Source organism: Oncorhynchus kisutch, unplaced genomic scaffold (genome assembly GCF_002021735.2).
Source record: "Oncorhynchus kisutch isolate 150728-3 unplaced genomic scaffold, Okis_V2 Okis07a-Okis12b_hom, whole genome shotgun sequence".
In the NCBI taxonomy this organism is placed as follows: Eukaryota; Metazoa; Chordata; class Actinopteri; order Salmoniformes; family Salmonidae; genus Oncorhynchus; species Oncorhynchus kisutch.
The window spans coordinates 1,864,772-1,878,608 of NW_022261984.1; the positions used below are offsets into that span (position 1 = coordinate 1,864,772).

The following is a 13,837-nucleotide window of genomic DNA, read 5'->3' on the forward strand; positions in this document are numbered from 1 at the left end:
AGAGAGAGAGGAACACTGTGCTGCTGTCATTACACCCTCGAGGGAGAGAGAGAGAGAGAGAGAGAGAGAGAGAGAGAGAGAGAGAGAGAGAGGGAAGTCCGAGACGTGCCGGGACGACATGTACCGTAGTGGTTACAGTGTGTGGGTGTCACCGGTACATAGAGTGTGTGTGAGTTTAGTTCATGCTGACCAGGCCCTCTTCTCTGGGTGTGTACAACACTTTGTTCTGTGACTCAGATGTCATGACAGTGTTAATCTCCCCATAACAACTGATTTGGGATCAGTTTCTAAGTGAATTAGTGAGTAAACAGACTGAGTTAAAAAGACACACACACACACTAAATACCAGCCAGACTACCGCTGCACGCGACTCATTGGCGCATTACAAAAGAGGGTCATTACGCAACATTTCAATATGCTCCTAAAATACATCCTCTTGACTCTCTTGTGTCTCATTAACACCCATTGGTGGTTACATCCAACACTTCATACTAGAGACACACCATGTTCCTAACTTTAATCTGGCTCATCTCATACAAGTACAATTTGCCTCTAAAATATAAAGTTCAGGATTTATGCCCCTTCCCTCTCTGATCCTGTATCAGGATCAGGCTTTAACACCAGAGATGAGAGAGAGAGGGCAGGAGTGTGAGAGGGAAGGAGTGTGAGAGGCCAGGGGTGTGAGAGGGCAGGGGTGAGAGAGGGCAGGGGTGTGAGAGAGTAGGGGTGTGAGAGGGTAGGGGTGTGAGATCGTAGGGGTGTGTGAGGGAAGGGGTGTGAGAGGGTAGGGGTGTGAGAGGGTAGGGGTGTGTGAGGGAAGGGGTGTGAGAGGGTAGGGGTGTGAGAGGGTAGGGTGTGTGAGGGAAGGGGTGTGAGAGGGTAGGGGTGTGAGAGGGTAGGGGTGTGTGAGGGTAGGGGTGTGAGAGGGTAGGGGTTTGTGAGGGAAGGGGTGTGAGAGGGTAGGGGTGTGAGAGGGTAGGGGTGTGAGAGGGTAGGGGTGTGAGAGGGCAGGAGTGAGAGAGGGCAGGGGTGAGAGAGGGCAGGGGTGTGAGAGGGCAGGGGTGTGAGAGGGTAGGGGTGTGAGAGGGAAGGGGTGTGAGAGGGCAGGGGTGTGAGAGGGCAGGGGTGTGAGAGGGCAGGGGTGTGAGAGGGTAGGGGTGTGAGAGGGAAGGGGTGTGAGAGGGCAGGGGTGTGAGAGGGAAGGGGTGTGAGAGGGCAGGGGTGTGAGAGGGAAGGGGTGTGAGAGGGAAGGGGTGTGAGAGGGAAGGGGTGTGAGAGGGCAGGGGTGTGAGAGGGAAGGGGTGTGAGAGGGAAGGGGTGTGAGAGGGCAGGGGTGTGAGAGGGAAGGGGTGTGAGAGGGAAGGGGTGTGAGAGGGCAGGGGTGTGTGAGGGTAGGAGTGTGAGAGGGAAGGGGTGTGAGAGGGAAGGGGTGTGAGAGGCCAGGGGTGTGAGAGGGCAGGGGTGTGAGAGGGAAGGGGTGTGTGAGGGAAGGGGTGTGAGAGGGAAGGGGTGTGTGAGGGCAGGAGTGTGAGAGGGTAGGGGTGTGAGAGGGTAGGGGTGTGAGAGGGTAGGGGTGTGGGAGGGTAGGGGTGTGTGAGGGAAGGGGTGGGTGAGGGTAGGGGTGTGAGGAGGGTTAGGGGTGTGAGAGGGTAGGGGTGTGGTGAGGGAAGGGGTGTGAGAGGGTAGGGGTGTGTGAGTGGAAGGGGTGTGAGAGGTAGGGGTGTGAGAGGGTAGGGGTGTGAGAATTCGTAGGGGTGGTGTGAGGGAAGGGTTGTGAGAGAGTAGGGGTGTAGAGGGTAGGGGGTTGTAGGAGGTAGTAGGGTGTGATAGGGTAGGGTTGTGAGAGGGTAGGGGTGGTGAAAGGGGAGGGGTGTGAGATCGTAGGGGTGGTGTGAGGGAAGGGGTGGAGAGAGTAGGGTGTAGAGGGTAGGGGTGGTGAGATCGTAGGGGTGTGAGATGGTAGGGGGTGAGAGGGGTAGGGTGTGTGAGGGAAGGGTGTGAGAGGGTAGGGTGTGAGAGGTAGGGGTGTGGAGGGTATGTGGTTTGAGGGTAGGGGTTTAGAGGGTAGGGTTGTGGGGAGGGTGTGTGAGAGGGTAGGGGTGTGAGAGGGTAGGGGTGTGAGAGGGTAGGGGTGTGAGAGGGTAGGGGTGTGTGAGGGAAGGGGTGTGAGAGGGTAGGGGTGTGAGAGAATAGGGGTGTGAGAGGGTAGGGGTGTGAGGGAAGGGGTGTGAGAGGGTAGGGGTGTGAGAGGGTAGGGGTGTGTGAGGGAAGGGGTGTGAGAGGGTAGGGGTGTGAGAGGGTAGGGGTGTGTGAGGGAAGGGGTGTGTGAGGGAAGGGGTGTGAGAGGGTAGGGGTGTGTGAAGGAAGGGGTGTGAGAGGGTAGGGGTGTGTGAGGGAAGGGGTGTGAGAGGGTAGGGGTGTGTGAGGGCAGAGATGTGCGAAAGCAGTGGTGTGCGAGGGTTGGTGTGTGGTAACTGGTAACCTACGGCATAATAAATATTGCTAATGTCAAGATTAGTGGCGGTGGTAAGTCCTGTTCTGCTCATCTACTCTTCCATGGCGACATGTGTAGTGTCATAATGCCCATCGTGCTAACCAGGGCCCTGCCCAATCACCAATACCCAGTGACTCACTAGGAAGATTACATACTGCACACACACACACACATACACTCTTGCATGTACACATACCCAGGTGCACACATACACACTCGCGTGCGTGCGCACACCCACACAGCATCGTTGGCTGAGACCATGAACACCTTTAAAATTACCGCAACATTTGATTTGCTGTAAAATTAAATGAATATTGGCAGAAATAATTGTAGAAATGTGTGAAAATAAAAGCGTTAAGTTCAATGATGGATATCCATTACATGAGATGAAAATGTTCACAATTATTTCTGTCAATATTCACTTCGGTAATTTTACCGCAAATCAAGCATGTTTATCTCTTAATTGTAAAGGTTTTCATCACAGATGTAAAAGTAGGGCACCAACATTACATTTCCAATAGTCTGCTGCCACCTTGTGGACAATAGGAATGTTGCGGCGTTTGTCCTGTGGATTTCCCCAAGTACTTATGTAAGGCACTTTCTTTTTATGGATTTGGTGGTAGGATAGGATAACCTGTCCTACATAAAACAGCTGCAGTTCCACACACACGGGGGTTTTGTACACTTTACACGTGTAGGGGTATGTACCGTGAAAGTAATACGCAACACATTGTTGTCAATGTACAGCGTGTGTATTCACTGCTGTTTTCTTGTATCACTTGGAATGAAATGTGTACGTCCCCCTCTGACGTTATCTATTTCAACATGCATGTCTTTATCGGGTGACCTTGGCCAAGCATCACTACCCCATCCCTACCCCTCACGGTGGCTGAAACAATTAGGCCCTTATAAAAAGAAATAGAAAATACGTTGCTTGCAAATCTACACAATGCAAGACATTGCATTTGGAATCAAAGCCGTTTAAAACGGAGCTTTACTAAGCAGCAATCTCTTTCTCGGCCTCTGCGACTGTTGCCAGGAGCCGGAGATAGACCGGCGACGTCCAATCATCTGCACAGCCCTCTCCTCTTTTCCTAGTTTGAGAGGGCTGGAATTACATGACATCATTTAAAGAGCGCCCCCGTACCACCAACGAGGAAAAGAAGAAAACTTGAATCCTCACTCCTCCATCTTCCCACGAGCTGGAAGAGAAAACACCTCTGAGGGTCGTTTGCCATTGGGACGCTTTCCCTTCCCTTGTCGATATCGCGCAGCCTGTAGCATTATTGGATTGGCCGCGGCGGTATCCCCGATAGTATCGGATTCGGGGAGGGGCGTTCTCTCCGCACGGGGAATGGCGGAGCAGCAGGCTGCTGTGCTGAGGATTCAGTGTGGGAGAGAGATGGGGATTTAGCACAATAAGATAGATCCCAGTCCTCTCTGTTTTCCACTCTCTCTCTCTCTCTGTTGTCGTTCTAAATCTCTGCTGCCTCTGGCCATGGATCCAGAGAAAACGTTGACGTTCTGCCTTGGACTCAAAGCAGAGGCGGTATGTTGACTTACAGATTTTGTATTATCAACATCTTCGCTTGATGTGATTGCTGTGAGTTATGGTGATTTTGTCAACAACTGGGCAATATTATACTGCAGGGGTATTAGGATACTGTGAATGCCTCCGTGATGTTTTCTAAGAAATGTTCCTAGATTGCACGGATTTTTTGTCATTACCGTCGCTTCAGTGGATATCTGTTATTGTTGGAAATAATTCAATTGATATTGCAAAAAATATTTAGGCTTCACAAAACTCAGGTTTTATGGACAGTCTGAAGTTCAAGTTTTTCCTAAATCAGGCCTTTTGAGCATAGATAGACTTGTTGTACAGCACACACACAACTGCATGCCTATCCTTTCATTTACGTTTTCATTTAAGACGTGTTGCTGATATCTGAAAGTTGATTTCCTCATCTCATTGTCTGGAAATTAATTAGCTGTAATGCACCAAAGAATGACCTCAATGTTACACGGCCCATAATTAAAAGTGCTTTTAGTTCCCGACCCTCATAATAAAGGTCATTTATAACCCCTCTGCCAATGGTGAAATACTATAGTGCTGATTCAATGAGCTATAGGCCTCGGGCCGGGATAATGCAGGGCTGAAGCCCTATGAAGGAAATACAGTGCATTCGGGAAGTATTCAGACCCCTTGACATTTTCCACATTTTGTTACTTTACAGCCTTATTCGAAAATGTATCAAATAAAATAAAATCCTCAGCAATCTACACACAGCAATCTACACACAGCAATCTACACATACAGCAATCTACACATACAGCAATCTACACACAGCAATCTACACACAGCAATCTACACATACAGCAATCTACACACAGCAATCTACACACAGCAATCTACACATACAGCAATCTACACACAGCAATCTACACATACAGCAATCTACACATACAGCAATCTACACATACAGCAATCTACACATACAGCAATCTACACATACAGCAATCTACACACAGCAATCTACACACAGCAATCTACACATACAGCAATCTACACATACAGCAATCTACACACAGCAATCTACACACAGCAATCTACACACAGCAATCTACACATACAGCAATCTACACACAGCAATCTACACATACAGCAATCTACACACAGCAATCTACACATACAGCAATCTACACAGCAATCTACACACAGCAATCTACACATACAGCAATCTACACAGCAATCTACACACAGCAATCTACACAGCAATCTACACACAGCAATCTACACACAGCAATCTACACATACAGCAATCTACACATACAGCAATCTACACACAGCAATCTACACACAGCAATCTACACACAGCAATCTACACACAGCAATCTACACATACAGCAATCTACACACAGCAATCTACACACAGCAATCTACACACAGCAATCTACACAGCAATCTACACACAATACCCCATAATGGCAAAGTGAAAACAGGCTTTTATATGTTTTTGCACATTTATTAAAATGAAAAAAACAGAAATACCTTACTTATATAAGTATTCAGACCCTTTGCTATGAGACTCAAAATTGAGTTCAGGTGCATCCTGTTTCCATTGATCATCCTTTTGATGTTTCTACAACTTGATTGGAGTCCACCTGTGGTAAATTCAATTGATTGGACATGATTTGAAAAGGCACACACCTGTACATATAAGGTCCCACAGTTGACAGTGCATGTCAGAGCAAAATCAAACCAAAGAGGTTGAAGGAATTGTCCATAGAGCTCAGAGACAGGATTGTGTCGAGGCACAAATCTGGGGAAGGGTACCAAAAAATGTCTGCAGCATTGAAGGTCCCCAAGAACACAGTGGCCTTCATCATTCTTAAATGGAAGAAGTTTGGAACCACCAAGACTCTTTCTAGAGCAGGCCGCCCAGCCAAACTGAGCAATCGGTAGAGAAGGGCCTTTGACAGGGAGGTGAACAAGAACCCGATGGTCACTCTGACAGAGCTCCAGTGTTCCTCTGTGGAGATGGGAGAACCTTTTAGAAGGACAACCATCTCTGCAGCACTCCACTAATCAGGCCTTTATGGTAGAGTGGCCAGATGGAAGCCACTCCTCAGTAAAAGGCACATGACAGCCCACTTGGGGTTTGCCAAAAGGCACCTAAAGACTCTCAGACCATGAGAAACAAGATTCTCTGGTCTGATGAAACCTAGATTGAACTCTTTGGCCTGAATTCCAAGCGTCACATCTGGAGGAAACCTGGCACCATCCCTATGGTGAAGCATGGTGGTGGCGGCATCATGCTGTGGGGGTGTTTTTCAGCGGCAGGGACTGGGAGACTAGTCAGGATCATTGGCAAAGATGAACGGAGCAAAGTACAGAGAGATCCTTGATGAAAACATGCTCCAGAGTGCTCAGGACCTCAGACTGTGGTGAAGGTTCATCTTCCAACAGGACAACGACCTTAAGCACACAGCCAAGAGTGGCTTCAGGAAAAGTCTCTGAATATCCTTGAGAGGCCCAGCCAGAGCCGGGACTTGAAGAATGGGAGAAACTCCCCAAATACAGGTGTGCCAAGCTTATAGAGTCATAGCCAAGAAGACTCAAGGCTGTATTTGCTGCCAAAGATGCTTCAACAAAGTACTAAGTAAAGGGTCTGAATACTTATGTAAATCTGTTTTTTATTTTTTAATACATTTTGCTTTGTCATTATGGAGTATTGTGTGTAGATTTATGATGGGGGAAAAAATCATGAATTGTTGAATAAAGCTGTAACGTAACAAAATGTGGAAAAAGTCAAGGGGTCTGAATACTTTCCGAATGCACTGTATACACTATATACATTAGATATGTAGTATATTTCTTAAACCGCCAACCACAGGAAGACTCAGGAGCCCACTCTCAATGAGTGTAGGCAGCCTGCTGCTGCCTGCTGCCGCTCTGATAATCATCAGATGGGGGAGGACAGGAGGTAGGGGGACATGTGGGTAACTGGGGGGCCCTGCCTTGATTGGGTAACTGATTATTAAATACATTTAAGTAAACTGCATTATAATTCAATGTGACTGGTCAATTGTGTGAATAATGGTCTGGGCCCAAAATCATAGGGGGCCCAATAGGCAAAAAAAACAGCAACAAAAAACGAATTATGTAATTTTTTAATTATAATTTTTATACAACCACAGGAGCCCACTCTCAATGTTCAAAAAACACCAGGGAGCATAATTTAGCCCCAGAGAATCAACAGTTTATCCCAATAAAGCACATACAGGTATCTGCCAAAATGAAGGAAACACCAACATAAAGTGTCTTAATAGGGTGTTGGGCCGCCACGAGCTGCCAGAACTGCCTCAATGCACCTTGGCATAGATTCTACAAGTGGACCTAAACCAACACCAGAACATATATTCATATCCCTTGTTTACTCAAGTGTTTCCTTTATTTTGACAGTTACCGGGAAGGCCACAGTTTGGGCAACATTCACACCAAATATCAGCTCCAGCTTGTTGCTATGTGACCATAGACATATAATCCATAGAAGGGCAATGGGTCGGACGGCGGCGGGGCAGGGGGCTATAAAAAGGGGGCTATAAAAAAACAAAGCCCTGGGGGGGCCTATGATTTCTTACTCCGGCCCTGTATAGGCCTAGCTAAACACACTGTATATACAGAACAGTGTGTTGCAAGTCAACGACTAGAATATGTGCAATTAGCGTTCTTAAGAGGATCTTTACATTGATTGTAGGCTTAGTTGTAGTGGGTAGTAGTCATGTGTTAGTGTGTATGTTAAAAAAGTTATCTCAGATTGAATACACTCACTAAGAAGAAAACTCCGCTATTGTAGGTGTTTACAAACATAGCTGAATTTCTCGCTCGCTCGCACACACACACACACACACACACTGTTGACTGTCCATCAGGCATTGTGCTATGAACGTTCCTAATCATTTATCTTCTGATGATAATAATATATCTGTTGAGGAGGACAATGTTTCTTCATAACTTCCACTGGTCACTGTTGAAGTGGTCTTAGCTAACGGTCTCTTCTGCCAGAACAATCAGCTCCTTTGTATCTGTCCAGGATGCTCCTGCGGTCACATTAGCTCGTAGAAAAAAGGCTTCCAAAAGGGTTCTTCGGCTGTCCCCATGGGAGAACCCTTTTTGGTTCTAGGTAGAACCCTCTGTGGAAAGGGTTTTCTGTACATGGAACCCAAAAGGGTTCTTCAAAGGGTTCTCCTATGGGGACAGCCAAAGAACCATTTCAGGTTCTAGATAGCACCGTTGTTTCTGAGTGTATAGCCTATTGTATAAGAGGTGCCTGGGTTAACCAGGTCTCCCCTCAGTCTGGCCCGTTTTCTTACTCTCTTTACAGGTCCATCATATCTCACAAGGCCAGCGCTGCTGTTATCTAACCCAGCCACACACACACACACACACACACACACACACACACACACACACACACACACACACACACACACACACACACACACACACACACACACACACACACACACACACACACACACACACACACACACACACACTGGTGAACAGGCAGGAAGTGAGGAAGTGTGTTAAGCTGTTTGTCTCGCTGTCTGTCTGTGGCTTTGCACCGTGGTTAGGTGGTAGTGTGGGAGACATCTACAGCTTGTAGTAGAGGTGTCTTGTGGTTTTTAACATGGTCTCGGGGGATGATTGAATGACCTCTTCAGATCCAGTAATGTATGATGTATGATGTGGTGGGCTAAACCACAGACTCTCAACTTTATAGAGTGGAGGCCAGTGATATTACACGATTTCTCTTCCTGTAGATAAGACTGTTTGGCTGCCTGAAATCCCCTCCTATGCCATTGAAATGCATTTACTGAGTTGTCGTTGCAGATCACTCCCAGTCAGATACAGTAAGTCTTATACTCCCAGTCAGATACAGTAGGTCTTATGCTCCCAGTCAGATACAGTAGGTCTCATGCTCCCAGTCAGATACAGTAGGTCTTATACTCCCAGTCAGATACAGTAGGTCTTATACTCCCAGTCAGATACAGTAGGTCTTATACTCCCAGTCAGATACAGTAGGTCTTATACTCCCAGTCAGATACAGTAGGTCTTATACTCCCAGTCAGATACAGTAGGTCTTATGCTCCCAGTCAGATACAGTAGGTCTTATGCTCCCAGTCAGATACAGTAGGTTTCATACTCCCAGTCAGATACAGTAGGTCTCATTCTCCCAGTCAGATACAGTAGGTCTTATACTCCCAGTGAGATACAGTAGGTCTTATACTCCCAGTCAGATATAGTAGGTCTTATACTCCCAGTCAGATATAGTAGGTCTTATACTCCCAGTCAGATACAGTAGGTCTTATACTCCCAGTCAGATACAGTAGGTCTTATGCTCCCAGTCAGATACAGTAGGTCTCATTCTCCCAGTCAGATACAGTAGGTCTCATTCAAGTCAGATACAGTAGGTCTTATACTCCCAGTCAGATACAGTAGGTCTTATGCTCCCAGTCAGATACAGTAGGTCTCATTCTCCCAGTCAGATACAGTAGGTCTTATACTCCCAGTCAGATACAGTAGGACTTATACTCAATTCTACAGTAACCAGCTGACACTGTTGACAACATCTATCTTGCTCTCAGTGGTAATCGCATCAAACTGTCAATACTGCAGTCTTCTTCCTTGTTACATCTTGAGTCAAGATGGACTGGTATAAGTTGCAACCAACCTAAAGAGCAATTCTTATTTTCCCCCCTCTCTCTCAGCCAATCACAATTTCCAATGTGTTGGGATACATCTTACTTTAACCCTGAACCTGACCCAAAAATAACCTGAAAGCTGTTGCCCATCAAGAGAGTTACAGTTGATAGTTTGTTGATAGATCTGTAGAACACATATAGGGAACTATCCAAATATAGCGTGACCAAACAATGGGATACAAGATTATCTAGATGTTTTCTAAAATCTCTGGTATTCCGTTCACACTGCCCAGTAACAGTACATTACTATCTTCACTCCTCTAACCAGGCTGACAACTGCTGTTAGTGGTCCTGCCGTCGACAGAGTGGGGTTTCCAGGCCGGAGCTGCCTGTGTAATGTTTATCCCAAACTAGTCTCACACTCCTCTGCTACGGCTGTGTGTGTCTCTCTGTGTGTGTGTGTTGCTCTGCTACTGTTTGATCAATACCTGGCACAGACGCCAGCTGCTTGTCCTCCCCTGTACTCTACTGCTGCTGCAGTGCCTCACTTTGTTAGAGAGCAGCAGGAGTTGGATGGATGGAGACTACTAGGAGGACTCTGGGTCAACCCTGATAGGGTGTAGTAGTGTGTAGTAGTATGTACTAGTTTATAGTAGTGTGTAGTAGCGTGTAGTAGTGTGTAGTAATGTGTAGTAGTATGTACTAGTTGATAGTAGTGTGTAGTAGTGTGTAGTAATGTGCAGTAGTATGTACTGGTTTTTAGTAGTGTGTAGTAATGTGTAGTAGTGCGTTGTAATGTGTAGTAGTGCGTAATAGTGCGTAGTAGTGTGTTTTAGTGCACAGTAGTGTGTAGTAGTGTGTAGTAGTTTGTAATAGTGTGTATTAGTGTGTAGTAGGGTGTAATAGTATGTAGTAGTTTATAATAGTGTGTAGTAGTGTGTAATAGTGTGTAGTAGTTTGTAATAATGTGTAGTAGTGTGTAGTAGGGTGTAATAGTGTGTAGTAGGGTGTAATAGTGTGTAGTAGTTTATAATAGTGTGTAATAGTGTTTAGTAGTTTGTAATAATGTGTAGTAGTGTGTAGTAGGGTGTAATAGTGTGTATTAGTGTGTAATAGTGTGTAGTAGTTTATAATAGTGTGTAGTAGGGTGTAGTAGGGTGTAGTAGTACTAGTCAGACATGTAGAGTAGCTACAGTTTTGACTATGTGTGAAGGTTAAAATGGAGGATTTCCCTTACTAACTGATTTGAAATCAGTCATTGTCATTAGCTACTGACTAGTTTCTGTTAGCCTGCACTAGTACCCTCAAACTACACTCTGGACCTCCAAGACAGTCCACTGCTTTTCTTCATTGTTCCCCTCTAATCCTGGGACACCAGGTGGGTGCAATTAATTATCAGGTAGAAAACCAGCAGGCTCCTAACCATGTTAAGGTCGAATAACCCTGATCTAGTATGAGATTGGGGCTCCATTATGCAATGTGCTTATTGGTGATTATGGGATGACACCAATACAGTGCAGGCTCGGGTGATAGGCCTAGTACCAAATCTATGTGTGAGTTCAAACAGTGCTGGGGAGAGAGATGCAGTGCTGGGGAGAGAGATGCAGTGCTGGGGAGAGAGATGCAGTGTTGGGGAGAGAGATGTAGTGTTGGGGAGAGAGATGCAGTGCTGGGGAGAGAGATGTAGTGTTGGGGAGAGAGATGCAGTGCTGGGGAGAGAGATGCAGTGCTGGGGAGAGAGATGCAGTGTTGGGGAGAGAGATGTAGTGTTGGGGAGAGAGATGCAGTGCTGGGGAGAGAGATGTAGTGTTGGGGAGAGAGATGCAGTGTTGGGGAGAGAGAAGTAGTGTTGGGGAGAGAGATGCAGTGTTAGGGAGAGAGATGCAGTATTAGGGAGAGAGATGCAGTGCTGGGGAGAGAGATGCAGTGCTGGGGAGAGAGATGCAGTGTTGGGGAGAGAGATGCAGTGCTGGGGAGAGAGATGCAGTGTTAGGGGGAGAGATGCAGTGTTAGGGAGAGAGATGCAGTGCCCAGTGCACCCTGGCCAACAGAGACCCAACGTCAGCTGACAAAAGGCTGACTCCTCATTTGCATGTTTTGTGACATGCCGTCCGGTCAGACTGAGTCAGGTGTAAAAAAAAGCCTGGTGTCTCCGTCCATGCGAGCATTGTGTCCTCTGTGGCTGGACCCCCGCAGCCCACTGCAACACTAAACAGATAGGCATTTTCCTTTTACTGTTATGCAACTGTCCTCCTGTCTGTCTGAAATGTACACACACAGGCGTTGTGTTGCATTGCGTTCTGTTGTGTTGTGTGTTTGAGGTAGCCGTGCCAAGTACAATGGAGGTATTGTATCTGGGAGTTGTAAGCGTGAAGTAGGCTCGCTCACTGATTTCCAATGCAGATGGACTCTGGTATCTGGGATGAATGCACGCTTACAAGTGATCACAATCGCATGGCTCTTTTTTGGTTATGCAAATCCTTTAGCCAATATGTGCTTTTGACTTGATTAATGACTAATCCTTTCTACAGGAACTGTCCTGTTGCACAGTTCATGTGAATGCTGGGTCTGTTCAGTAGGAATAACATGTTTTAACTGTGGTCCATCAGGGAAGTTAGTACCAACTAAACTTGGTCAATAAGAACATAGATTTTCGTTTCCCCTTGCAACATGTACCCTACTACGGAACATAACCCTGTCTGTAAGGACCTGTCTGTCTGTAAGGGCCTGTCTGTCTGACTGTCTGTCTGTAAGGAGGTGCCAGGCTAGGAAATTGATAAATGATAACCTGAAAATGACATCACAGTTGTTTTGGACTCAGGGTACCTTCTTGTCCCCTGTCACTGCAGGAACACTGAGAGGTTGTTTGTTTGTGTGTGTTTGTGTGTATCAGGTTGAAAGTGTGTCGGGGTTGACTGTGGTGGCCCTGGAGAGTTTATCTTTTAGGCGCATCCACAGTCAGGCTGTCTGGATAGGTGAACATCCACAGTCAGGCTGTCTGGATAGGTGAACATCCACAGTCAGGCTGTCTGGATAGGTGAACATCCACAGTCAGGCTGTCTGGATAGGTGAACATCCACAGTCAGGCTGTCTGGATAGGTGAACATCCACAGTCAGGCTGTCTGGAAAGGTGAACATCCACAGGTGAATTGGGGTCAGGTACGGGCAATTCCAGTGTTATGGACATGACATTTGCATGCACAATCACAAACTAAATGGCTCACAGAATTGACATACAAAACGTAAACAAATGTGTGTGTATAGTAACACTGGGAGGACCATATACCCAAAAAACAGACTGCAAAATATTGGCACTGGGGGGACCATATACCCAAAAAACAGACTACTAAATATTGTCACTGGGGGGGACCGTATACCCCGAAAACAGACTACTAAATATTGTCACTGGGGGGACCGTATACCCCAAAAACAGACTACTAAATATTGTCACTGGGAGGACCATATACCCCGAAAACAGACTACTAAATATTGTCACTGGGGGGACCATATACCCCGAAAACAGACTACTAAATATTGTCACTGGGGGGACCGTATACCCCAAAAACAGACTACTAAATATTGTCACTGGGAGGACCGTATACCCCAAAAACAGACTACTAAATATTGTCACTGGGGGGACCGTATACCCCAAAAACAGACTACTAAATATTGTCACTGGGGGGACCGTATACCCCAAAAACAGACTACTAAATATTGTCACTGGGGGGACCGTATACCCCAAAACAGACTACTAAATATTGTCACTGGGGGGACCGTATACCCCAAAAACAGACTACTAAATATTGTCACTGGGGGGACCGTATACCCCAAAAACAGACTACTAAATATTGTCACTGGGGGGACCGTATACCCCAAAAACAGACTACTAAATATTGTCACTGGGGGGACCGTATACCCCAAAAACAGACTACTAAATATTGGCACTGGGGGGACCGTATACCCCAAAAACAGACTACTAAATATTGGCACTGGGGGGACCGTATACCCCAAAAACAGACTACTAAATATTGGCACTGGGGGGACCGTATACCCCAAAAACAGACTACTAAATATTGGCACTGGGGGGACCGTATACCCCAAAAACAGACTACTAAATATTGTCACTGGGAGGAC

General features: G+C 46.4%; 2 protein-coding genes across 2 annotated transcripts in view; one reads left to right on the forward strand and one right to left on the reverse strand.

The window, feature by feature from the left end:
- Positions 1-573: 573 nt before the first annotated feature.
- LOC109876368 (extensin-like) lies at positions 574-2,755 on the reverse strand. The gene is made up of 2 exons (XM_031814568.1): positions 2,733-2,755; positions 574-2,482 (listed from the first exon to the last, which is right to left on the reverse strand). The coding sequence occupies exons 1-2, from the start codon at positions 2,753-2,755 to the stop codon at positions 574-576; spliced, it is 1,932 nt and encodes a 643-aa protein (XP_031670428.1).
- An 800-nt stretch (positions 2,756-3,555) lies between these two features.
- LOC109876369 (proline-, glutamic acid- and leucine-rich protein 1) overlaps positions 3,556-13,837 on the forward strand; it is an 18,139-nt gene continuing 7,857 nt past the window's right edge. Inside the window, exon 1 of the mRNA XM_031814557.1 lies at positions 3,556-4,043. Within this exon, the coding sequence (XP_031670417.1) occupies positions 3,993-4,043 (51 nt within the window). The 5' untranslated portion in view covers positions 3,556-3,992. The remainder of the gene's footprint in view (positions 4,044-13,837) is intronic.